Source organism: Sus scrofa, chromosome 3 (assembly GCF_000003025.6).
Source record: "Sus scrofa isolate TJ Tabasco breed Duroc chromosome 3, Sscrofa11.1, whole genome shotgun sequence".
In the NCBI taxonomy this organism is placed as follows: Eukaryota; Metazoa; Chordata; class Mammalia; order Artiodactyla; family Suidae; genus Sus; species Sus scrofa.
In genome coordinates this window covers 106,842,993-106,869,076 of record NC_010445.4, presented here as the reverse complement: position 1 = coordinate 106,869,076, position 26,084 = coordinate 106,842,993, and the positions used below count along the sequence as shown (strand labels likewise).

General features: G+C 39.8%; 1 protein-coding gene across 1 annotated transcript in view; it reads left to right on the top strand.

Moving 5' to 3' along the window:
- The window catches only part of TTC27 (tetratricopeptide repeat domain 27), a 176,923-nt gene that overhangs the window by 130,049 nt on the left and 20,790 nt on the right, over positions 1 to 26,084 (top strand). The window contains 3 exon segments of the mRNA XM_021087655.1: positions 14,460 to 14,558; positions 19,902 to 19,954; positions 23,489 to 23,654. Coding sequence (XP_020943314.1) covers positions 14,460 to 14,558; positions 19,902 to 19,954; positions 23,489 to 23,654 — 318 coding nt within the window.

Genomic DNA, 26,084 nt, shown 5'->3' with positions numbered 1-26,084 from the left:
AGTCCCATAGCTTCAGATACCATCTGTGTGCTGACACCTCCCAGAAGTTTATTTTCAGTCCTGTCTTCTCTGAACCCTAGATAACTGTATCCAACTGCGTCGCAAGGGTCCGCATTTGTTATTCTAACTTTCCAATATCTGATGTACTCTTCCTCCCTTCCTAAAAGCTTTTGCCCCCAGGGCCATCCCCACCCCTATAAAATGCAGCCCATCTGGTCTTGGTGTCATCCTTGATTCCTTTCCGCCTCATACCTCACATCTAATCGTCAGCAAACCCTAGGGCTCTCTTCGAAATACATCCAGAATCGGGCAACTGCTTGCCACCTGCCACCATTCTGGTCAAATCCCCATCATCTCTCACCCAGTTAATATATTACCTCCTTACTGGCCTTCCTGCCCCGGTCCCTGTTACTGTCTGCCTCTTCTCACTGAACATTCACGTGGGTCCTTCTACACGCGAGTCAAATGTGTCGCTCTTCTGCTCCTCTGCTGTGATCCTAACCATTGATCCTGACTGGTGCTCCTGGCTTGCCCAAGCCCAGCTCCTGTTGCCTCTCTCCCCCTCGTCCCCCCATTCTTCCCCTCGCTCACCCACATGGCCTCTTTGTTCTTCCCTGAATATCCAAGTGCATTTCTGCGTCTGGCTTTTAGCACTGCTGTTCCTCTGCCTGGAATGTTCTTCGAGATATCTGCATACCTTGTTCTATCACCTCATTCTTATCTGGGCTCAGATGTAACTTTCTCAGAAAGGCCTTCCATGATTATTCTATTTAAAATCGTACCGCCACTTTCCACCCTACCTTATACTTCTTGTTTTCCTTTCCTACTTAATTTTTTTCCATAGCACTTAGCATCTTCTAATATTATATATAGCTTACATAAAAAGAAAATCTGTTTCTCCTCTACTACAATGTAAGTCCCATGATGGCAGAAATTTTTATCTGTCTGGTTCATTTACATTTCCCTAGTGACTACAACAGTGCCTAGCACATTTTGGGTCTTTAAAAAATAATTTTTGAATGAGTGAATAAATAATATCATCTCTTCAACCAATTATTCATTCAAATGTATATTAATTGTCTGCTGTGCATGTAGCACTGAACCAGAGGAGGAGTCAGTGGCAGCAGGTCCCTAGATGGCCTGGTTTGTACCCTCTGTTACTATCTAGGGAATGGGACTCAGGACTAGCCAACAGTACAAGGCATCAAGGAAATTCCCAGAGAGTAATTTGTAACAGATTAGTTTTATAGAGGCCAAAGAGAGCATTTCTGCCTTTGGAAGATAGTGAGGAGAAGATGGTCAATTTGACTCTAAGGGATGCATGATACGTGGATAGCCAAGGCAGGGAGAGGACAGTGGTGAGGGCTTTCCAGGCAGGTGGCTGGTATGAGCTCAGTCCCAGAAACACAAGGGGAAGGCGGGTGTGTGTGTGTGGAACATAGCATTGGTGAATAGGCTAGTTTTTTTAAGAGTGAAAGGGACTGGCGAAGTCCCAGTGGGAAAGCTTTGCTGGAGCCAGATTATGGGAGGTCTTGAATGTAAAGCTGAACGCTTTGATGTTTTATTTAGCAAATAGTGAGCCGTTGAAGGGTTGATCTGTGTTTGGCTTTGTTTCCAAGGAAGGAATGTCGTGTGCATGGAGGTGATTTAGGAATATTACTTTGGCAGCACCATGGCCATGGGAGATTCTGGATGTAGGCAGGCTTAGGAGACTGTAGCAGTAGTCTAGCAGGACAGTTACCAGTGTGGGAGGGGCGACGGGAAAAGAGAGATGGAATAAGGGAATTTGCAAGGGAGGACTTAACAGGGCTTGATGATCTCATTATATAATTTTGAATTAATTGCTTAGACCAAGAAATGACAATCGCTCAAAGCAGCGTCACGGTACAAACAGATGTTATTTGAAGCTATTTTGCAGTTTGTCATATGGATTCAATTCAAGCAGGCTGCAAGCCATGCCAAAATATGCAGGCATTTGATGCTCCAGTTGTACAGAACCACTACAAGATGCAAACTTGAACCCCGTAGACTTATTGTAACTTGCGATCCAAGTTTCAACTGTCTCTGAGGAAGGAGAGTTCCTACATGCCATTGTCTCCTGTAAGTCTTGGAATGAAAGGAAAATAGAAACACAGTATAAAAAAAATTCCACCCCCCCTTTTCCAGACATATCTAACCAATTAGATTTCATAACAAAATTCAGGCAAAATGAGAGTGATATTTGAGTGGCTTTTGTGCATTGTAATGGCTTCCTGAAATCAAATTGGTATAAAAATAGGAGTGTTTGAGTTTTAGGTCTAAACCAAGGAATGGTCTAAAAACTAAATGCGTTGTCTTTGGTGCATTTGCTAGAGAACCAGAAGACCTATTTAACGTGCATTTGTGCTCTTGAGGTTGCTAGCTGTCACCCACTTACACTTTCCCGTTTCACTTTCTTAAGTAACTTCTGAAACTGCCAAAATTCAGCCTTAGACTTCGGGGGTTTGTGGGCTGTTGGAATATAAAGAAAGCGGGAGGAAATGGTCACCAAACCTCCCAAGCAGGATTTCATAGACTCAGGACCAGAATTAAAACATAAATCCTTACGTCTACTCTTAGGTGGTTATTTATTATTCTCATTGCCCCTTATGTTTATGAAAAAAGTAAAAACAAATTGCTCAGATATCAAACTAGTTATGTGTAGCCCTGAAAAAGGAAAATGTCACTTCCTATCACTTTTCTACCCCTCCCTCGACACACATACTGTATTCTTTTCCTTATATCGAGTTCGCCCTTACCTCCTTTAAAATTTTTAATTTTCTTTAAGTTTCCCCCTCAATTAACTGGTCACTCACCCTCGTGAGTTTATATTACTGGCATATATATGTGTGTGTGTGTGTATATATATATATGTGTATAATTTGGAGATTATATCTGTGTGTGTGTGGGGGGGGTAATCTCCAAAGACCTATGTTTAGGCAGAAGGGCTATAGGAATTGAAAGGAGGTAAGGGCCACTGTGGACTGATGGAACCAGAGATGGGATGGAGTTAGCGGAGATGATTGATGGGAAGTGAGTAGATGTGCCGGAATGGAACTGGCTTCACAGGTAGGAGGAGCATGAAGAAAGACAAAGATTTGCGAGTTCACTCAGCATCAGTGGCCCTCCCAGTTTATGCCTGTTATCCTGATAACCCATCCAGTTTAACATTTGTCCCAGATTTTAAATTTGTAAATGAAGTGCTCTTATTAATAGTTAACATCAAAAGAGGTTGGAATGGGTTTTCACCGACATCCACTTTGTATTTCCATCTTCTGCCATGGCCTTGTTTAATGCTGTGTTTAATGCATTTGCAATGGATGGAGCTCCTACTTTATGTACTAAAATCTGGAAGAGGGCCAGTAGGTGCCTGTCTCTTTCCTCCCAGCCCTTTCCAGATGCAACTTAACTAATATGGGCCTTTGAAAGAGAGTGTGCGGGATGCTTGCTGCTAAAACCAGCTGTGTGTGCTGCTCTGAGTGGCTGAGGATGGCCAGCCTCTTCAGGTCTTGGGTGGTAGTAGAAGAATTGTTTGAGCCAGTGTCTCTGTAAGCCCCTTGGTATATATCAGATGTTGGTGCCAAGCCGCAGCCCTGGGACACGCATGACGTTGCCTGGCTACCAGTTGGCAGGATTAGTGGGAAATGTGGGGAGTTGTAAGCTAGATGTATGGGGAGTGGAGGCAGAGCGATCCTGCCAGAAATAAAAGCACATGAAGGACTGTCTGAATTCTCTTGCTACAGGGATTGGGTCACTTATTGAAGGGTCTAAATGTACCACTATTTCCATATTATATTACTTAGTAACTTTCCGTATAGTTTATAATAAACCCTTTTGGCAGTAATCATCTCCAGAAAGCAAACACATTTTAAAAGTGTGTTTTTAGAGAACAATTAAGAACTCAGTTTTCACTTGTCAAGAGAGTGAATGTGTAACTTGAACAAAATGTGGTTGCTATTTACATTCCACCTCAGGAGCCGTAATCATATCACTAATCACATGAAAACCAGAAGACTCAAGTCTTCTGGAGAAACATTAGCATATATGTGTATATATATATATATATATATATGGAGCATTTGCGAAGATAATGATGTATTATGCAGCTGTAGGAGGTATATTTTCATGTCATTCTGTGAGATTGCACTTTTTATCTAGTGCAAAGGAAAACAAGCAGAATTTGTTTAGAAAATTAGTCGATACCGCATTTTCTTGTGCATGTATAAAAAGTGAGATCATAGTTGTTAATGTGCTAGCTCTTTTAGCAAAAGTTCACTAACGGTTGAATTTGCCGGTTTTATATTAGTGACATCAGATGCTTCAAGTACAAAACGCATTAATCTGGTTCTTATAATGGTTTAATTTTTTTCACCTAATTAGTGGATTCAGAATAAAATTTTTGGAAATTTACTCTAATGCCATTGTAAATTCAGTTAAAAAGTTAAACATTGAAGGTAACAGTATATGTCTTTTAGTGATGATGATAAGGATACAGATTTCGGCGGAGCATGGCAACATGGTAAAAAGAATGCTCTTTCTGCATTAAGAGAACCAGTGGAGCAGAAATGTACTTGGAATTGGTTGTAATAGTAGACATAATGTGTTCCAAACAAGCTTCCACCAGTGGAAATAAAAACTAGCTGTTGTCAATTTCAGATGTTTTCGTACACACTGTTTGGGTAGTTGAATTTCAGAATTCTTGTGATGTCTGATGTGATAGTGTCTGATATTGAATTGAAATTCCTCTGATGTGGACTGTGGAATATGCTTTCTCTTTTTGCTATCATTTAATGGACTTTAAAAAAAAAATGTTTGTAATTTTGAAGTTTTTTGTTTTTTTGGCTGTACCTGTAGCATACAGAGGTCCCCGGGCCAGGAACCACAGCAGCGACAACCTGATCTACTTCCATGGCAACACCAGGTCCTTAACACGCCACACCACAAGGGAATTCCTGAAGTTTTCTTATAAATCAATTTAAGTGTCCTGTAATGATGGGAGCTTTTTTTAAACAAAGAAGTCTTTTGCATTTTAGCTATGTTGTGTTCAAAATTATTTGGAAATCTTTTATGTATTCAATTAATGGAGTTCAAAAAACTTTCAGCCTTTAAATCTTCTAGCAAGTTTTAATTATTGAAAGCAAACTTTCAAACAGGAAGACATCGAAATTTATCTTGAAGAGGAACAATGAGAGTTCAAATGATGTACAGGATTTAAAATATATAATTACACTTGTGACTATCCCTGTTGTATTAGTTTGCTAAGGGCTGCCATAACAAAATACTATGGACTGGGTGGTTTAAATGACTGTGGAAATGAATTTTTTCCCAGTTCTGGAAGCCAGAAGTCCAGGGTCAGGTGCCTGCAGGCTTGATTTCTGGTGAGGTCTCTTCCTGGCTTTTAGATGGCTGCCTTCTCACTGTTTCCTCACCTGGCCTTTTCTCTGTGTGCATATAGAGGGACCTCTGGTATCTTTTCTTCTTCAAAAGACATTAGTCCTGGAGTTCTTATTGTGGCGCAGTGGTTAACAAATCTGACTAGGAACCATGAGGTTGCGGGTTCGGTCCCTGGCCTTGCTCAGTGGGTTAAGGACCCGGCGTTGCCGTGAGCTGTGGTGTAGGTTGCAGATGCGGCTCAGATCCCGCATTGCTATGGCTCTGGTGTAGGCTGGTGGTTACGGCTCCGATTCGACCCCTAGCCTGGGAACCTCCATATGCCGCAGGAGCGGCCCAAGAAAAGGCAAAAAGACAAAAAAAAGAAAAGACATTAGTTCTATTGGATTAGGGCCCACCATTATGGCATCATTGAACCTTAATTATCTCCCTAAATGCCATATCTCCAGATTTAGTCACATTGGGAGTTGGGCTTCAACGTACAAATTTTGAGAGGGATAGAGTTCTGTCTGTAGCGTCTGCCTAGGAGAAATCTTTTAACTTTTCATTACAAAAATTTCCTGGAAATCAACTATAATGGAAAAAATAAAAATCATTAAAAAAGTTTCAATTATATCAACTACAGTAGCAAAAAGAAAGTACTATCGTATTTAAAACACTGATAATAATTTGCCAGAAGCTTTTGACAGAGCTTTTGATTTTACTTGAATAATTTATATTCTGTTTTAGAATAGAAATAGAATGTAATTGAGAAGGCCTATACTTTATCATTGTCTAAGTTTGGTGACACAGAGAATCATAGAGACAACTTGTTTGATGAGTTTTGTCCCTTTAAAAGTATTTGTTGATGGAGTTCTCGTCGTGGATCAGAGGAAACGAGTGCGGCCCTAAAAAGACACACACACACGCAAGTATTTGTTGAAATAAGGTACTTTATTATTATAATTTTTTGTCTTTTTTTCTAGGATTGCTTCCCTCGGCATATGGAGGTTCCCAGGCTAGGTGTCGAATTGGAGCCATAGCCACTGGCCTACACCAGAGCCACAGCAACGCAGGATCCGAGCCGCGTCTGCAACCTGCACTACAGCTCACGGCAACGCCGGATTCTTAACCCACTGAGCAAGGCCAGGGATCGAACTCGCAACCTCATGGTTCCTGGTCGGATTCATTAACCACTGACCCACGATGGGAACTCCAGAAATAAGGTACTTTAAATGGAGGCCAAAAGGCAATACCTAAGAAAAATATTTATAAGCTTTAATATTAACAAAACTAGAATTAAGAATATCCTCTGTAGCAGAAGTTGCTCTGAGCTTACCAGTTATCTCAATACATTAAAAAAATTTCCCAGCTTTTGAGATATAATTGACATCTAACATTGTGTCAGCCTAAAGTGTACCATGAGATTGTATACATGATGAAATTTGATACATGTATATATTGTGAAATGATTACCTCATTAGCATTAGTTAACCCTTCTCTCACCTTACATAATTATCTTATAGGTCCCCTGATACAGTAAAACCAACTTGATGATCAATAGTTTATTGGTCAGTAAATAAGGTCATGTTAGGGTCATGTAATTTTAATTAAATTTTAATGCCTTGTTTCGCTTTCCAATATGTTGCAGTTTTGCAGAGCATTGGTGGTATGGTGGTGAGCTTAGCTGCCTTCCCAAGATGTTGAAGTTCGAATGTACATTGTGTGGTTGCCTAACTAAGCATTATCGAGATCCTGCTCGTGAATCAGATGAGGATGTGGGAATGAATTAGGCTGTCTCAACCTATCAGCAGAGAGCAGAGAGTTTCCACTGGGAAATGGTATGGACAGAACTAGTTTGTGAAGGGCCTTAAGTGCCCTTCTTCAGGTTTAGCTAAAGCTGTAGATGTGGATGTCTCTTGTGGTTTTCAATAAAAGAGCGAATGACAGAAGTGATAGTCTAGGAAGTTTAAATATGGAATGAATGTTAGAGATAAGTGATCAGTGGCTTTAGCAGAGAGGTTGGAAAGATAGAACAGGTTGAAAACTTTCCGGGACTTATTCACTGGATTGCAGAATTGAGGGAGAGTTTGGAGTCCTAGAGCATGCCAGTTTTATCAGAAAGGAAACGTCCCTATGGGCAGATACAGAGAATTCAGGAGAAAGGGAAAATATCTTTGGTAGGGAAGAGGATATGATTTTGAGTGTTGAATGTGAAGAGGTCATAGTCCCTTGGGCATAAAGGCCTTAAGCCCAGTAGGGAGGCCAGGAATCGAGCTTGCAGGTTGGGGCTTTTCTGTGGAAGTAAGGTGAAGCCATGCAGAGGAATGAATCCTTTATAGAAAACTGTTCTGGAAGAGAACACCAGGCCATATTTTGAATTTTGGGCATCTCCAGGAGTTGGAGGAAGGATCTGAGCTGAGTCTGCGACCTACACCACAGCTCATGGCAATGCCAGAGCGAGGCCAGGAAACCCATGTCCTCATGGATACTAGCTGGGTTCGTTACCACTGAGGCACAACGGGAACTCCAAGACCAGAGTTTTAGAGGAAGCAAGGCAGCCCTTCCCGGACCCTGCTCTGTGTAAGACCAGATTTTATGATGCAGTACTCTGCTAGAATTGCTAATTATCCTGAGAGCTTGCATTCTTCCTTGATTGGTAGGGGTTAACTTTATCTTCCATTTCACTTTTTGAAAGAAGAAAGTGTTTTTGTTTGCCGTTGAGCTGCAGAGTTGCCATTGTGTGCTTGTGTTACTGTGGTGGGGAAGTCAAGGAGAATGGAGCTTACATTCCAGTGGAGAATGAACATATGCGAATAATATGTAGAGAAAAAAGACAGTCTTTCTTTTTTGTTCTTCCTCTCTCATATTGGTAAGCAATAAAAAATGAAACTCTTACGGTCTAGCTTGCATAACTGCCAAGAAATATGAGCACCGTGATAACATCTGGGCTGTAGCTGGGCCTGAGGGGTAGTGGGGAGGCAGAACTCTGCTGCATAGACGGGGCCTGAATCCTCGTGCTCCCAAGGTAAATCTCTTCATCTTTCCGAGCTTCAGTTTCCTCATTTGTGAAGTGGAGATGTAATCCCTATCTCAGTTTGCTGCTGGGAAAATCAGAGCCAGTGTATATAAAGTGTCTAGGATATTTCTTGGCCCGCTTAGGGTCTCAGAAGTCATGGATTTTTCTGTCCTGCCTATTGCAGGGAGGTAGTGGTGTGGTGGAAAAATCATTGTTACTCCATTATCTATACCTAAAAAGAGGAAGATATATTGAACAGGAGAGTCTCATGCAGATGATGTATAAACACCTGGGTTATCTCACATTGTGAATTCTCTGGAAGGCGTGGGCATGTAGAAGAACCAGTAGTAACCAAATCTAGGACGTGAATAAGAGGAGGCCACTCAGCAGTTAATAGGCTTCCTAGTGAAAGAAAAAAGCATAAAATTTAGTTGCCCCTCTCGTTTAAAGGAAGACACTGAAATAGAGGAAACTTTGAGAGAGAGAAGCTGACAGCTTAAGACGTGTGTTTCCTTAGGGAGGAGAACTTAGTGTTCAGTAAATGAGAAATTTGGTTGCGAAAGGGTTGGTAGTACACATTTTTAAAAAATATGAGCACGAAGCATCCCTTCAGGAAAAGCTACTACCAAAACAGCATTGATATCTCTCTTGGTTTTGGCTTGGGTCATTTCCTGTATAATGAAGACACATTCAAAAACTTATCTGCATTTGGGGTCATGGGAATGACTCAGGGATGTGGAAGGGAGAGCATGGAGAGTGTAGCTTTCAGTTATAATGTGTGATACTGTATCATATGGGACCTCAGAAAAATTCAGTAAATCCTATAAGGAAAATAAATGAAAAGAGTGAAGCTACTGATAATTATTATTTGGATTCCCTTAATTTCTTTCTTTTTTTTTTTTATTGAAGTATAGTTGATTTACAGTGTTGTGAAGCTATTCTGCAGAAACCTTGGGAAGGAAGCCAATTTGAGTAGTAAGCTCATAATTTAAGGAAGAAAAGTGTAACAAACAAAGGGCATCTTGCAGAGGTGCTTTAAATACCCTTGTAAAAAATAACTTTGTAAAAGTAATCCATGCCCATTGTCCAGTGGTGCTTAATCCTCAGAGGAGCATGCTGTTTAACCTCTTTTTGTTGTTGTTGTTGTTTTTTTGGCCACCCTGAGGCGTATGGAGTTCCCGGGCCAGGGATCAGATCCGAGCCGCAGTTGCGACCCAAACTGCAACTGTGGCAACACTGGATCCTTTACCCACTGTGCTGGGCATTGAACCTGCCTTCCAGTGCTCCCAAGACACTGCCAATCCTGTTGTGCCCCAGCAGGAACTCCTTAACTTCTGTTTTAATTATTGAGGTTTACTAAGTATTGTAGTCACTTTCTTCATCACATGGATTGCACAACAGGAACCAGGAACCATTGTGTGGCTTTAGGCAAATCACTTCTTATTAGGCCTTTTTCCTCTCAGCTTCTTTTCAGTGATTTCTAAGGCCTCTGGTTGAATTGATTTCCTCCTAGTTGGTCAAACTTGCTGTTCTATTTGCATCATCAGTATATTTGTTTTACCGCTAGATGGCACCAATGTACCTTTGAACCCTGTCACCTCTGAGTTTTAAAAATCTGGGGTCTGAAGGGGCCCTGGAAGTTTTGCTTAATCCACTGTCAGTTAAATGACTGGGCAACTGAGACTCAGGTTAAGTGACATGACCAAGGTCATATGGTTCCTCAGAACCTCTTGAATCCAGTCTTTCCCTCTCTTCCACTGTTTCTCTAGGGAGCTTTGTGAGGGTAATTTAATGAGAGATCATGTTCTCAACTATCCCAGCTTTTGATAATAGTTTTAAAATAACTTAAAACTATTCTTTAAGTACATGTATCATCACATGCATTTCCGTATTGGCTCCTTTAGAGGAAAAAGCTTAGACTACCGCCTTCTAAAGATCACTGCCCTGCCTATAGCCAGCCTGCCTTCACAGTTTGCCCTGGAAATAAGCTGCACAGAAATCTCAACCAGAGCCCCTCTGTCAGATGATTACCTTTCTCCATTCTTGCCCAGTGCCTTGGTAAGAGGTTTGCCTTTCAGCTCTTTCCTCCAGCTAAGCGTGGGCATCCACTCTTCTGCTTTGTCTTTGTCCACTTGCCTAATCAGGAGAGGTGCGTGGGAGGAGGGAGGAGTAGCTAACGCCCAGCTTCTTTAAAAAATCAATCTCCCAGGTTTTCCCATGTGTACTAGAGTCTTGCCTGCCCCTCACCCGCCCCCCACCAGTCTCTCTCCTGACTTGGCCATGAGTCATGGCTATGTGTGGGCAGAAGGTAAGCGGGAGGCAGCGTGGGCCTTTGGAGAGATGGGCTCTGGAGTCCCACTGACCAGGCCTCCAATCCCTTTTCTATCCCTGACTGACTCTGTGGTCATGGTCACATCTTGAATGAGGGTAATATTTACTACCTTGCAAGGCTGTTGTGGGGAGTGGATGAGGTGATGTGTGAAAACTCAGGCTATCAGCGCTTGGCACGCATAATACATGCTCACTAAGGGCTAATTATTCTGGCTGCTGTCATATGAAGAGGAACAAGAGGGACTATAGTATATGAATGTTGGAGCCCATGGGAAGCTCTCTACTAGAGGAGCTAGTTTTTTTAATGGAGAAAAAAAGGGAGACATGTCGATAGGCCAGGATCTATGCCAGTGCCTTGGAGAAATAGTGTAGAACCATGCTGCCCAGTACGGGAGCCACATGCAGTTAAGCACTTAAAATGTGGCTGGTCAAATTGAGATGTGCAGTAACTGTAGAACACATCAGGTTTCAAAGACTCTGCGTGAGAAAAATGATTATAAAATATCTCCAGGAGTATCCTCATAGTACGGTGGGTTAAGGATATGGCATTGTACTGCAGTAGCTCAGGTCACTGCTGTGGTGCGTGTTTGATCCCTGGCCTGGGAACTTCCACATGCCGTGGGTGTGAACAAAAAAAAAAAAAAAAAAAAAAAAAATCTCCATAATTTTGTATGTTGATAACACGTTGAAATGATAATATTTGGGATTTGTAGAGTTTTAAAAAATGTTATTAAAATTAATTTTGCCGATTTCATTTTACTTTTTTTTTTTTGGTCTGAACCTATGGCATATGGAAGTTCCCAGGCCAGGGATAGAATGTGAGCCTCAGCTGTGATCTACTGCACTCAGAGATGTCACCAGAAAACTCTTGCTGCCTCAGAGACAATGCCAGATCTTAACCTGCTACACCACAGTGGGAACTCCCTCATTTTAATTTTATTTTTTTTTTTTTTTTTAGGGCCTCACCTGTGGCATATGGAAGTTTCTGGTCTGGGGCTTGAATCGGAGCTGCAGCTACTGGCCTACACCACATTGCAACCAATACCACAGCTTGGCAATGCTGGATCCTTAACCCACTGAGCGAGCCCAGGGATCAAACCTGCATGCTCATGGATATTAGTCTGGTTCGTTCATAACCTGCTGAGTCACAGTGGGAACTCCCTCTCATTTTACTTTTTTAATGTGGCCGCTAGAAAATGTAATGAGGCTTACATTATATTTCTGTCTGATAGCATTGCACTGGAAGATAAAGACCTTCGCTATTCAACCATATACAGTGTTAATTTGAGGAATTGCGAGGGTTTTTTTTTTTCACACTTCTGATTTCCTTTTTGTTTTGTGATGTCCTATTCTTACGAGCATAACCATACTAAATCCAGATGCCAGTCAGGGTAATATAGGTTAAGTAACAGTTCAAAATGAAAAAAGTAAAATATTCTCCTTAGTCCCCCAAATTCTGAGGACCTCAATTGAGACACACGGTATGAATGCATTATTGATGGTTTAGTGTGTCAGCCAGAAGCAATTAGAAAATCCTAGAGTTGTTTTCTCTTGAGCTATTTTGTGATTTCAAAGAATAGGGTGTGTGTGGAAATCATCTCCCATCATAATTATATCAGTAGGCGAAAACCTACTAGCAATTAATGATCCTAGAATTTCTTTTCAGTTGCTGATAACTCACAAATAACCAAGAGTAAAAAGAAAAGAGAGCTGTAAACTACATATTAACTTGTCATCTGCCTCATTTTCATTAAATTTATTTTGCTTTTATTACATTGGTTACAAAACATTGACTTGTTTAAAAAGCTTAAATAGTAATCTCATCACCAGCGTATGTTAGAGCTGTAAGATAATTGCCGATTCCAGACATCTTTAATGTTTGTCTTTTCAGGTGGATTGAGAAATAAAGTTCTCTGTTTACATTTTGAATTTACACTTGCTATTTTTATAACACATGTGAAATAGTTTTGTGGTAAGTTTGTTCTTTGCTAATAATGTAGGAAGCAAGCAGGGCACATTCATTTTGAGTACTTTGTGGGCAATTCTCATTTTCCTTGATTTAATCCCAGGATGAAATACCCCTCATTCCAAATAAACTTGCTGCCATGATTCATTGGGTATAAGATGCCATCATTTATAAGAGGCACATTTATTTTAAGTGCCACCTTGTATAGAAAATAAAATGCTGCCAGTAAAACTCTGACAGCTATTGGTTATTAAGAGGCATCCATTTCAGAGATATTAAATGGTGAAAAAAAAAGTACACCTTATAGATAATGAAATGTAATACACCGATTTTTAAACTTTGAATTTGGTTAGAAGTAAGAGAGCTTGTTTTATATATTGTTTTGTAAATTAATATCAGACTTGGCTCTCTCGGAATGAATAAATTTAGTGAGTGTGGTTTGGTGCGCTGGAACCCTTTTCATTTGATTCTATAAATAACCAAACAAAAGCAAAGTGTAATGAGCTGATTTTTAAGTTGCTGGAGTCCCTTGATGCAGAAATGTGAACTTCCAACTTAATTTCAGCCTATTACTTCTGCTTCCCCCACCCTTCCAAACACAAACCCACCCCCATTTTCAGCCTTTACCTATCCCTCTAACAAAGTCTGTTCTCCTAAAGGCTCCTGATAGCGCTTATTTATAGCCTCTGGTGAATTCAAGGCAAAGTGTTAAATTGCCCAAGGATGTTTGCTTTCTAAGCCTTATCTCTAATTATTGGCTAAAACTCTTTATCTGCTTAAAGAACTTTCAGGCCTCAACAAGGCACAGGAGGGATGTAGGGCAGCCTCCTATTAGCCCCCGTGAAGGCTCTGGACAGATAACAGAGCACCTCACTTCCTTTCCCACCCCAAAGTGTTCAACCAAATCTATCTGCTGACTCACTGCCTTTGTCCTGGAAGTCAAAGTAAGAAAGCAGATTAGGTTCTGCGGCTGGCCTTACGGACTATATCTGAAAGGAAGGGAAAGTTGCAATAGCTGTATTTCTGACTAATTTCATTGAAATTTTTATCAGTTTTATCTTCCTTTTGATAGAGGCTATTGAATTTTAAGGAAACCTTGTGATGTAAAGAATTCTTCTGAAATTTCAATAGCCACTTCCTAACTTACCTGTTTTCTAAATCTCCATGTTTACGAATCTTACTAAGTCAGACTTTCCACTTTGCATGACTGTTTAGTAACCCAGATTCTCTCTGTTTTTCAGGCATGTCTAAGCAGATACATGCTAGGGCAGTTTGGTTCTTAGTTAAACTGCAGAAGTACATGTGGTCTAACATGAAGATGGAAGCAAACATTTTTCTTCTCAAGTTTGTCATCACCTGCTGTAAACCTCCTGATACTTTTTACATAGTTGATGCTCAGGAGAAATACTATATTAAACCACATTTATCATATCAGGCTTATCAACAGAGTTCTCCATTGCTGCATCTCCATTGCTCCATGGAGATGGTTACCACAAAGTATGGTCTTTCTTAGCAGAAGATGTACAGTGATATTGAACATGCTTTCAGCAGTGTATCAGCTTTGAAAATTATATGGAAAAATGCCATCTCCCTTGCTAAATTTCATATGTTTAATATAAAATGTAAGGCAAATATGTATTATATAGCTTTGCATTCTTGATGTAGAATGTTTGTTGAGAGTATCTTACATGATTTTCAAATTACATCTTATAAATGTCTCTGTGTTTGAATGACTGTGTCTTTTGGTCTTTGCAGCTCGGGGTGTGGTTTTCTCTGGGCTGTGCCTATCTGGCTTTGGAAGACTACAGCGGTTCAGCCAGGGCATTTCAGCGCTGTGTGACCCTAGAACCTGATGTAAGTTTTCTTTGGTCTTCTTTCCTTACTCTCTAGCTCTTTAGTACTGTCTCAGTTATTTGAATTGTCTGGGTAGTTCAGAACAGCAATTCCTATGGGGATGTAGTTTCAGTTATGCAGGATGAATAAGTTCTAGAGATTTGCTGTACAACCTTGTGCCTGTTTAATTGCACCTGTAATTATAATTGTGCACCTAAAAATTTACAGAGGGTAATCTCATGTTAAATGTTCTCATCACAATAAAAAAAGAGAAAAGAAAAAAAAAGATTCTAACTTTTATTTGAGAAAACAAACCCCAATTCCTTTTTATTCTTTTTTTTTTGCTTTTTAGGGCCGCTTATGCATATGGAGGTTTCCAGGCTAGGGGTCGAATCAGAACTGCAGCTGCCAGCCCACACCACAGCCACAGCAATGTGCGATCTTAGCCTTGTCTGCGACCTGCAGCACAGCTCACGGCAATGCCAGATCCTTAACCCACTGAGTGAGGCCAGGGAATCTGTAGCTTCATGGTTACTAGTCAGATTCAGTTCCGCTGGGCCACAATAGGAACTCCACTAATTCCTTTTGTGTTAGAGAAAAGTATACCTTTGGCTGAAGGCCGCATCCTAAGATAGATGATTTATAAACCTAGAGCTAAGTCTCTTCTCATAATAGCCAAGTTATTCATGGTTTTGTTTAGAAAATATTTTTGTAGTTTTTTACATAGTTTTATTGAAATATAGTTGATGGACAAGTTTGTGAGAATGTCTGCTGTACAACAAAGTGATTCATTTGTACGTATATACATATCCATTCAGCTTCAGGTTCTTTTCCCACATAGATTATCACAGACCACGGGGTAGACTGCTCTGTTCTGTACAGCAAGTCCCTGTTGGCCAGTCATTCCATATACCTCAGTGTGCATATGCCAGTCCCAAACCCCCAGTCCATCCTTCCTCTCTGCCTACCTGGCCCTTTTGGTAACCATAAGTTTTTCAAAGTCTGTGAGTCTGTTTCTGTGCTACAAATAAGTTCATTTATATCCTTTTTTTAGATTTCCACATATAGGTGATATCATATGATGTTTGTCTTTCACTGTGTGACTAACTTCACTTGTCCATCCATGTTGCTGCTCATAGAATTAGTTCATTTTTTTTTTTTTTTTTTTTTTTGGCTTTTTGTCTTTTTAGGGCCACAGGTGCGGCATATGGAAGTTCCCAGGCTAGGGGTCAAATCGGAGCTGCAGCTGCCAGCCTATACCACAGCCACAGCTGTGCAGGATCCAAGCCATGTCTGCAACCTACACCACAGCTCACAGCAATGCTGGATCCTTAACCCACTGAGCGAAGCCAGGGATCGAACCCATAACATCATGGTTCCTAGTTGGATTCGTTTCTGCTGTGCCACGGTGGGAACTCCAGAATTAGTTCATTCTTTTTATGGCTGAGTAATATTCCATGGTATATATGTACCACATCTTCTTTATTCATTTCTCTCTCGATGGACGTTCAGATGGCTTCCATGTCTTGGCTATTATAAATAGTGCTACAGTGAACATTGGGGTGTGTGTATCTTTTCAAATTATAGTTTTCTGCAGATAGATGCCCAGGAGTGGGATTGCTGGATCCCACTACCATATGGCAGTTCTATTTTCGTTTTTTGAGGAACCTCCATTCTGTTTTCCATAGTGGTTGCACCAGTTTACATCCCCACCAACAATGTAGGAAGATTCCCTTTCTCTACCTCCTCTCCATCGATTGTTGTTTGTAGACTTTCTGATGATGGCCATTCTGGCTGGTGTAAGGTGGTACCTCATAGTGGTTTTGATTTGCATTTCTCTAATAATTAGCAATGTTTAGTGTCTTTTTTTTTGGCCATCTGTATGTCTTCTTTGGAGAAATGTCTATTTAGATTCTAATCCAAAAAGGAATAGAAAATAATTTTGATAATACACTTTCTTAGTGAAAAATATACTTTGCCGAAGTATACAGCAAAGTGTCACATATATTGGTTGCTCACCAGCATATGCTATATTAGTTGCATTATTAGAAAGTTCTGTTAGTTTATAGTCTTTAAATATTTAACAGCTTTACTGAGATAGTAAATAATTCACATACCATCTAGTTCATCCTTAAAGCTACAATTCATTGATTTTTTTTTTTTTAGTATATTCAGACTTGTGCAACCATCATCACAGTCAATTATAGAACATTTTTATTATCATAAAAAGAAATCCCCTGTACTCATCAGTCACTCCTCACTTCTCCCAAAAACCTCCCATCCCGTATCAGGTATATGATTTGTAGGTATTTTCTTGCATTCTGTAGGTTGTGTTTTACTTTCTTTAAAGTGTCTTTAGAGGTACCAAAGTTTTTAATTAAAAAAAAATTTTTTTTTCTTTTTTGGCCACCCCAGGACACAAGAAGTTCCTGGGCCAGGGATCGGATCCAAGCCACAGCTGCAACCCACCCCACAGCTGCAGCAGCTCTGGACCCCTAACTCACTCTGTTGGGCTTGGGATTCAACCCATGTCCCAGCACTCCAGAGACACCACCCATCCTGTTAAGCCAGTGGGAACTCCACAAAAGTTTTTGATTTTGATGAGGTCCAGCTTATCTCTTTTTCTGTTGTCGCTAATGCTAAGAATCTGTTGTCAAATCCAAGATCATGAAGATTACCTTATCTTTTCTTCTAAGGGTTTTTTTTGTTTGTTTTATTGTTTTAACTCTTATGTTTATGTCAAATCTGCTATTAAACCTGTTCATTAAATTTTCCATACTCTGTGTGGTGGTGGCTATTCACTAAACTTATTGTGGTAATCACCTCACAATATGCACATATATCAAAGCATTGTATAGTACACCTGAAACTAATTCAGTGCATCTCAGTTTTTTAAAAAAACTAAGCATCACTTCAGATAATGTATTTTTTAAGTTCAAGAATTTTTTTGTTCTCTTTATAGTTTTCATGTTTCTCCTGAGATTCCCCTTTTGTTCCTTTATTATGTTCATGTTTTGTGCAAATCTTTGACTTTTTTTTTAACAGCTCCTTTGAAGTTTTTGTGTGCTTATTCCAACATGTCTTTAATTTCTGTGTCTGTTTCTGTGAACTTATTTTTAATTTGGTTGTGGATATTTCTTCTCTACCATTTTTTTTTCTTTTTAATTTCCTATATTTGTGGATGCTGTGTGGTTGAGTTTCTGGGTTTTGTTGTCTTCCCTTGAGAAAGGTCGTTTTATTTTGGCACTTGGTTAAGTTACTTGTGGATCAGCTTGACTTTTAGCTTAGGGTAGGTCTGGAGTTGTCCTTATTCTAGAATTACAGTCACCCTTCTCTTAAGGTGTGACGTTTTGGGGGCCAAACATAATCCCATGGGTGATCAGTGAGAATTCTCCACTCCAGTTGGTTGGAACTTGAATGACTCCCAGCACTGCGTGACCTCCGCAATCTCCATTCAGCTCCCAGCTCTCTGGTAGTTGTTCTCTGCTGGCCTTAAGAAATTTTGCCCTGCACACGAGTAGCTTAGTATTCAGCCAAAAACTCAAGGAGTTGCTTATTGAGATTTCTGGAGCTTATTCTCTGCACAGATCTCTCTTCATTGGTATTTTTGTCCTGCAAGTTGCAACTTCCTTTTCAGCCCTGAACTCTGATCTCTTTTCTTCATCTCAGTAAGACTTGCTATGCTTTCTTTGGTTTCTGTCTTTTTTTTTTTTTTTCGTCTTTTTGTCTTTTCCAGGGCCGCACCCGAGGCATATGGAGGTTCCCAGACTAGAGGTCGAATCGGAGCTGTAGCCACCAGCCTACATCACAGCCACAGCCACAGCCACGCCAGATCCGAGCCGCATCCGCGACCTACACCACAGGTCATGGCAACGCCGGATCCTTAACCCACTGAGCGAGGCCAGGGATCAAACCTGCAACCTCATGGTTCCTAGTCGGATTCGTTAACCACTGAGCCACGACGGGAACTCCTGGTTTCTGTCTTTCTATGCTGCAGCCCTCAAAGTGCCTCTGTATGGAAGTGAAGGTGGATTGTAGAGACACCGCAACAGTCCTTCTCTTAAGGATCACAATCCTGTGCTCCTGTTGCCCAGCTTCTCAAAAACAATTGTTTCCTATATTTTGTACAGTTTGTAACTTGGTATGGTCATAAGGCTAGTCTGATACTAAATGTGATAGGTCTCTAAGTAGAGGTCCATTGCCAAGTAAAATTTTTTTTTTTGAAATTTTATTTATTTTTTTACAGAATAAAATACATATATTTAAACACAATTACATTCGCACAGATTATTATATCATGGATCTTAAGAAAGAGATTAAGCGACTCCCTCTGGAGAAGTGGAATGGAAAATATGCTGAGACAAATAGGAAATTTATACTTTATCCCATTTTTTATGGCTTTCATCTTTACTATTTAGTATTATCTATTACATTTCAATTTTTCTTTAAAAATTATCATTATATTAAAATTGTGTATATTATGCAACTAAAATTTATAAAGAAGAAAGCCTTATATACCATTAAATATTTTATATAGCGTGATAAAAAGAATAACTTAACTGGTAAGAATAAAAAAATAATACACCTTCTGAAAATAAGTAAAATATAAAATGCATAAATTGGTTAAAAAACAGTGTAACTATATAAATATGTCCTCACAACTTGTTACAGCTTATTGATTCTTCAGTATAGGCATTACACCATTCTAGGTGATGTGATAAACAAGACATTATAGCCCAGTAAATTTTTAAATCATATGTATGGTTCTTGAGAACGATATGCTCTATATTTTCCAAAAGGTGAAACAAAGAGGAATAAGCATAATTTATATTGTTCTTGTGAGAATCAACATTTATATAGAGGGTTTAATTTGTTTTTGTCATTGCACCGAGGCAGAGGTAGAGAAATAAGTTTGATTGAGGAAATACTCAGGCATAACCCTGGAGAACATATGCTCCTTTATTTTCCTATCTGATAAAGGATGATGGTAAAATAGCAAAGCCTTTTAAGATAGGAAAAACAATATTCTGCATTGCTTTGGATTTGTCATAAATCTATATTTTGTGTAAATTATGTTGTAAATTGCCCAGCTATTTCATAAATCTAAATTTGGAGATAAACTCTTAACTAAATTCCAGATTGGTGCTTTAATAGTTAAATCATTTTGTTGATTATGTGATTTTTTTTGTTCTAAATTATAAATGTCAAGTTTAATTATTTAGTTTTCTTACATACTTTTAAACATCTTGAAAGTTATGATTGCAAGAGCACATCTTGGACTAGGAAAATATGTTCGATTTTTGGTTGCAGCAATGATTATGCCTAAATGAGAATAGTCTCTAACTGGGTTTTCTGTCATTTCAGAATGCTGAAGCGTGGAACAATTTATCAACTTCTTATATCCGATTAAAACAAAAGTGAGTACCTCCAAAAAGTGGGAAGAACTTTGCTTCCAAAATAAATGAATGGATTTCCTTCAGCTGAACCATGAAATGTGCCTTACTCTTTATACTTTTTTCCCTGCCTACCCATATCTTTGAGTTATAATGCCTTAATGTAGCTATTTGCATTCTAAGTGTTGTTTCTTTCTTTCTTTTTTTGTCTTTTTTTTGCCTTTTCTAGGGCCGCTCCCAAGGCATATGGAGGTTCCCAAGCTAGGGGTCTAATCGCAGCTGTAGATGCCAGCCTACCCCACAGCCACAGCAACGTGGGATTCGAGCTGCGTCTGTGACCTACCTCATGGCAACGCCAGATCCTTAACCCACTGAGCAAGGCCAGGGATCGAACCCGCAACCTCATGGTTCCTAGTCGGATTTGTTAACCACTGCGCCACGACAGGAACTCCTTGTTTCTTCCTTGAAAACACTTAATATGTAATAAAATAAGAAACATTACTTGAACTTTTTATTTGATACTGAAGTTTTGTAGCCTCATTTTCATTACTTGATAAAAGTCAGCTCAACAGGCAGATTCTTAATGATTGCTTGCTGTGTACTGGACATTATCGAGAAATATAAGTATGGACCAATGTCTTCAGAAGTGCAGGTTAAAAAAAAAATAAAACATTATGCCATGTTATTTAAAAAAATGATTAGCAGTGTAAGTAGTATGTGGTAGGTATCACGTGAGAACTATGAGGGGCTGTAATACTGCCGGTGAGGTTTGTAGAACACTTGTTTTGTCCCCCCCATATGGTCCTGTAGGACTTTGGAAGAGCGAAGGTGTCTGATGCTGGGTCGGGAACGCTTCTGAAAGAATGTTGGACTTAACATTTGAGGAGTAGGTCAAGAAGAGAGAGGAAAGCCTTTCAGGCAAGGGGCGTGTGACCAAATGCAAAGTGACAAGCAGGAAGGCCTCACTCTAGGAGAGAAGGAGCAGAACAGTCCAGCTTGAGACTAGAGTGAGATCTGTAGTGAGCGATGAGGTTGGGAAGGTCAGATGGCAGCCTGGTCTGCTTAGCTGACTAACAAGTTGACATTCTCTAGCCTGTTGACAGTAGGAAGCCAGAGATTTCAGTGAGGCAACTTCATGAAGAAAGAAGCTTTTTAGGAAGTTTTTCCTGATGCAGTGTGTGAGACCGACTGCAGAGGAAACGGGGAGCTGGGAAACCAGTTAGGAGACAGCTGGTATAACAGTCCAGGCAGGAGATAAATGGACTGGAAAAAGAAGGGGCAGCTGCCAGTTTATAAAGGGGACAACCCACTGGGCTTATGGACTGGCTACAGAAAGCGAAGGATGGCTGTTGCCTTGATTTTAAATAAATGACATAAGGATGGATATATTTCTATTTTTATTTGGCCTTATTTTCAAACTTAATTTTTCTTTATGGACTCACAAGTGTTGCTGAAGATATCATTAAATCCATGTTACATCAAGATCATGAAATGCTTCCGCTGCTCTTGGGTGACAGTCTATATAATAAAGTACTGCTTTTTCTACCACTATCTTGAGAAAATAGTATTCTTGATTGCAACTGGTTGTGTTAAAACTCACTAGAGACCCTTTTGGCTTAAACAGGGCGGGGGGGGGGGGGCGGGGGAAATCCCTGTCATGGTTGTAGAAGGATCTCAGTGTGTTTTCCTAGCAACCCTAATAATTTGGTATGTAGTGAGGCTCTTGATGCTCTATGCTGTCCTCCAGCCCACGAATCCTGAGAGTTCTCATTACTCTTTCAGTGGTTCTTGCACATTGTTCTTCAAGGTCTTTTTGATACTTTTTTGTCTTCCTGAAAAAAAGGAATAGGTTTTTGTATAAAAGTGGGGTTGTAAGGTCAGAGGTAAATCATTCCCTTAGTCTTGCCTTTTTATTCTTTGCTTTCTTTGCTGCTGCTGCTGCTCCAGACATGGCTCATGTTTGACTCATGAAATTGTTATGTCAGGAGCAAGTTATTACTCTTCCTCTCAAAGAATCCTATCCATGACTCAGAGTGACCCGTTAAACTCTCTCATCTCTCCTTGTGCTGTCACCAGGTTCTTCACTAAAGTGCTCTTTCCACTTTGTCACCTTATTCCTGTAGGCGTCATGTCCCTACCATTCCCTTGGGAAAATTTCTGTCTTCCTATATAACTGTCAGAGTTATGTCATCACTACCACTGTGGGTTTGATAAGTGAATCAGAAATTGAAATTCCTTATAAAGAAGTCATCGGAGTTCCCACTGTGGCTCAGTGGGTTAAGAACTCAACACAGTGTCTGTGAGGATGTGGGTTCCGTCCCTGGCCTGTCTCTGTGAGTTAAGGATCCGTCATTGTCACGAGCTGTGGCTGTGGCGTGGGCTGGCACCTGCAGCTCTGATTGGACCTCTAGCCCAGGGAACTTCCATATGCTGCAGGTGTGGCTGTAAAAAAAAAAAAAAAAAGTCATTAAAAAAAAATTTCATTGCAAAATCTTTGAGGGCAGAAAATTGTGATTAGAGGGTAGGAGGACAAACAGGGAAAAGGATACTCTTCTGGTGTGGATTGCTGCTTATTGAGTTCTTCCCCAGTAGGGTAACCTCATCACCACCCTCTCTGTGGGTGGAGCCCTGGGGAATCTCAGTCTTCTGATATTGAAGGCAGTTGCTATCATGTGGGAGGTGGGTGTATGGAGCAGAGTAAAGAAAAAAAGAAGAAAAAGAAATCAAGAGAAACCATTTAGAGCTGAATTTGAAGAAGTGTTAGAGCATGGGCACTTCATTTTTAACTGTAAAGGTGAGTAGGCCAAGGGATAAATGAATCTGTGCATTCTATGACAGTTTCAGGTAAATTATTTAATATAGAGAATAAAAAACTAAACTGTAGTCCATGGGGTGTTATGAAAAAGACTAAAAGGACAGTTGTAAAGAAGTCATTTTGATTGGTAGCATAGGTATATTAGAGATTGATTAAATGATTTGTATGTTCAGTGACTAGTGGGGAAAGTCACTGATCGTGTGGACCTGCTTCTTTTTTTTTTTTTTTTTTTGGTCTTTTTGCCATTTCTAGGGCCGCTCCCACGGCATATGGAGGTTCCCAGGCTATGCCAGAGCCACAGCAATGCGGGATCTGAGCCACCTCTGCAGCCTACAACCTTTCTGAAGAGGCTTGAATAAGGCATGGGTTCTATGATGGTTTGATAAGGCTTATCTGCCTAGCCTGGTGTTCATTTTTATTCATGTATTTGGCTATTTTTAGCTCATTTTGCATAATTTGTTTTTAGTATTCTCTTATGATTTTTAAAATTTACTAATATTGTGCCATTTTTCTGAATTCTAAATGGGATTTTAGGTAGACATTTGTCTGCTTCATTAGCTTTTTTTTAAAGAGCCAGCTTTTGGTTTTGATCATTTCTATTCTTTATATTTTATTTTACATCTCTCTTTTTTTCCTCCTTTCTTAGAATTATTTGCTGTTTTTCTTCTACCAAATTAAATTGAATGTTTTAACTATGATTATTCATTATCTCATTTTATTTTTTCAAATTTGACCTCCAATAGAGTAAAAGCTTTTAGAACTTTACAAGAAGCCCTCAAGTGCAACTATGAACATTGGCAGATCTGGGAAAACTACATTCTCACTAGCACTGATGTTGGGGAATTTTCAGAAGCCATTAAAGCTTATCATCGGCTCTTGGACTTACGAGACAAATATAAAGATACTCAGGTAGGCTGTTCATATTTTGTTATTTCAGTTTGTGATTGATACTAATAGTTGATTATATGATATAAATTGATTCCTTGACTAGACACAGGAAAATTTGGTTAAACACGTGTAATATATAAAAGTGTTTTTTTTATATAGTTGAGTGTTCTTAGTTACATATTAATTCTGGCATTCCACTCTCAAATATATGTTTGTGTAATCACAGACTGAATTGTACTGTGACTTGGTTATGAAAACCTGATATATGGTTTATAGTCAGCTTGCAGAAACTTAATAGAATGATGCTTGTGTTATTACTTAGGTTATCTCAGTGGAATAGCTGGATTAAATTCCATACTCATTGATTCACTCATTGAACAGTCATTTATTGCCTACTTTCAAATTGTTTGAACAATATACAAATGAAGACATTTTCGTTGCACTGTTCAATGAGATGGTCTTTGTCTTGGGATAAAGTCAGGACTGGTTGATTCTAACACAGTACAAAAAATATTATATCTTTTCAGAAACTGTGCGAGACTTGAAGCCCCATGTATTTGACATCCAATAGGATTAAATATAAAAGACCTTGTGGGTTTAATTGTGGTTGAAGAGAATATATAAAGACAGGGTGTGCAGGAGCTTATAGGTTACAAAGTCAGAGGGCTTGAAAATGTAACACTTTATTTGCAATAATCAACATATATATTTAAAGTGGTGACTTTGGAATTATGAAAAAACAAATAACATCTATATATGATAATACCTCACTACTCTTATGACTTATTATATATGGAGTTCAGCTGTTTCAAAATTTTCCTAGTGCTGGCCCAGTTTTGTTTTGTTTTTTTCTTTTTTTTTTTTTGCCCCAGCCTTTTACCTCTAAGCATGTTCTAGCAAATCCAGCTGTAAAATTGGCCAAGTTGCTTTAAAGCTCAGGTTCTTAGCAGTTCACTTAAAGATCTGTGTCTTCAGGAGTTCCCGTCGTGGCGCAGTGGTTAACGAATCCGACTAGGAACCATGAGGTTGCGGGTTCGGTCCTTGCCCTTGCTAAGTGGGTTAACGATCCGGCGTTGCCGTGAGCTGTGGTGTAGGTCACAGACGCGGCTCAGATCCTGCGTTGCTGTGCCTCTGGAGTAGGCCGGTGGCTACAGCTCCGATTCAACCCCTATCCTGGGAACCTCCATATGCCGCGGGAGCGGCCCAAGAAATAGCAACAACAACAACAACAACAACAAAAGACAAAAAGACAAAAGACAAAAAAAAAAAAAAAAAAAAAAAAAAAGATCTGTGTCTTCAAATAGAACTATATACCTTCTTATAGGTGCTAGTAATTGAGGGTCTGGGCCCTCAAATACTTTTCTTTTTCTTTCTTTTTTTAAAATCCTTTCTAACAGTTGTTCATTGACCATCCATTATAGAAAGAAGGGACTTGAATTTTTTTTTTTTTTTCTTCTTCTTTTTAGGGCCGACTCACAGCATGTGGGAGTTCCCAGTCTAGGGGTCCAATTGGAGCTGTAGTTACTGGCCTACGCCACAGCCACAACAACTCGGGATCCGAGCTACATCTGCAACCTACACCACAGCTCACAGCAACGCCGGATCCCCGACCCACTGGGCGAGGCCAGAGATCATCATGGATACTGGTTAGGTTCGTTTCCACTGTGCCACAATGGGAACTTCTTTGTGTGTGTGTATGTGTGTTTGTGGGGGGGGGTGTTGAATTTTTTAGAGTGAAGGTCATTTTATTTAAGGTCCCAAATGGCTAGGTCTGGGCCCCTCTCCTTCAATAAGAGATGGGCTCTGTAGGGTATATAGTACATAAACATGGAAGGGAAAAGTCTTTTTTGTTTTATCTCATTTATTCTCCATTGCTTCCCAAAGCAGGTCAGAGTAATAATAACTAACATTTAATGTGGATTTGCTGTGTGCCAGATACTGTTCTAAGCAGTAGACACATTAACTCAGTTAATTCTCACCACAGCTCTGTGGGATAGATTTGTACTATTGTAAACTATGTCTCACTCCAGAATGTGTGTATGTATCTCCCCTGCTTTGTTTTAATGAAATTAATAATATGAAATAAGGTAACTGTTCAAGACTTGAAAAACTGGTACCTCTTCATTATAAAGAGTTACAAAGTCAGAGTTCCTGTTGTGGCGCTGTGGAAACGAATCCGACTAGGAACTGTGAGGTTGCGGGTTCAATCCCTAGCCTTACTCATTGGGTTAAAGATCCAGTGTTACCATAACCTGTGGTGTAGGTCACAGACACAGCTCAGGTTTGGCGTTGCTGTGGTTGTGGCGTAGGCTGGCAGCTGCAGCTCCTATTGGACCCCTAGCCTGGGAACCTCCATATGCCAAAAGTGTGGCCCTAAAAAGAAAAAAAAAAAAAGAGTTACAAGGTCATCAAGATGTTTCTAATTTTAGTTGACTGAGATGGGTATATGAA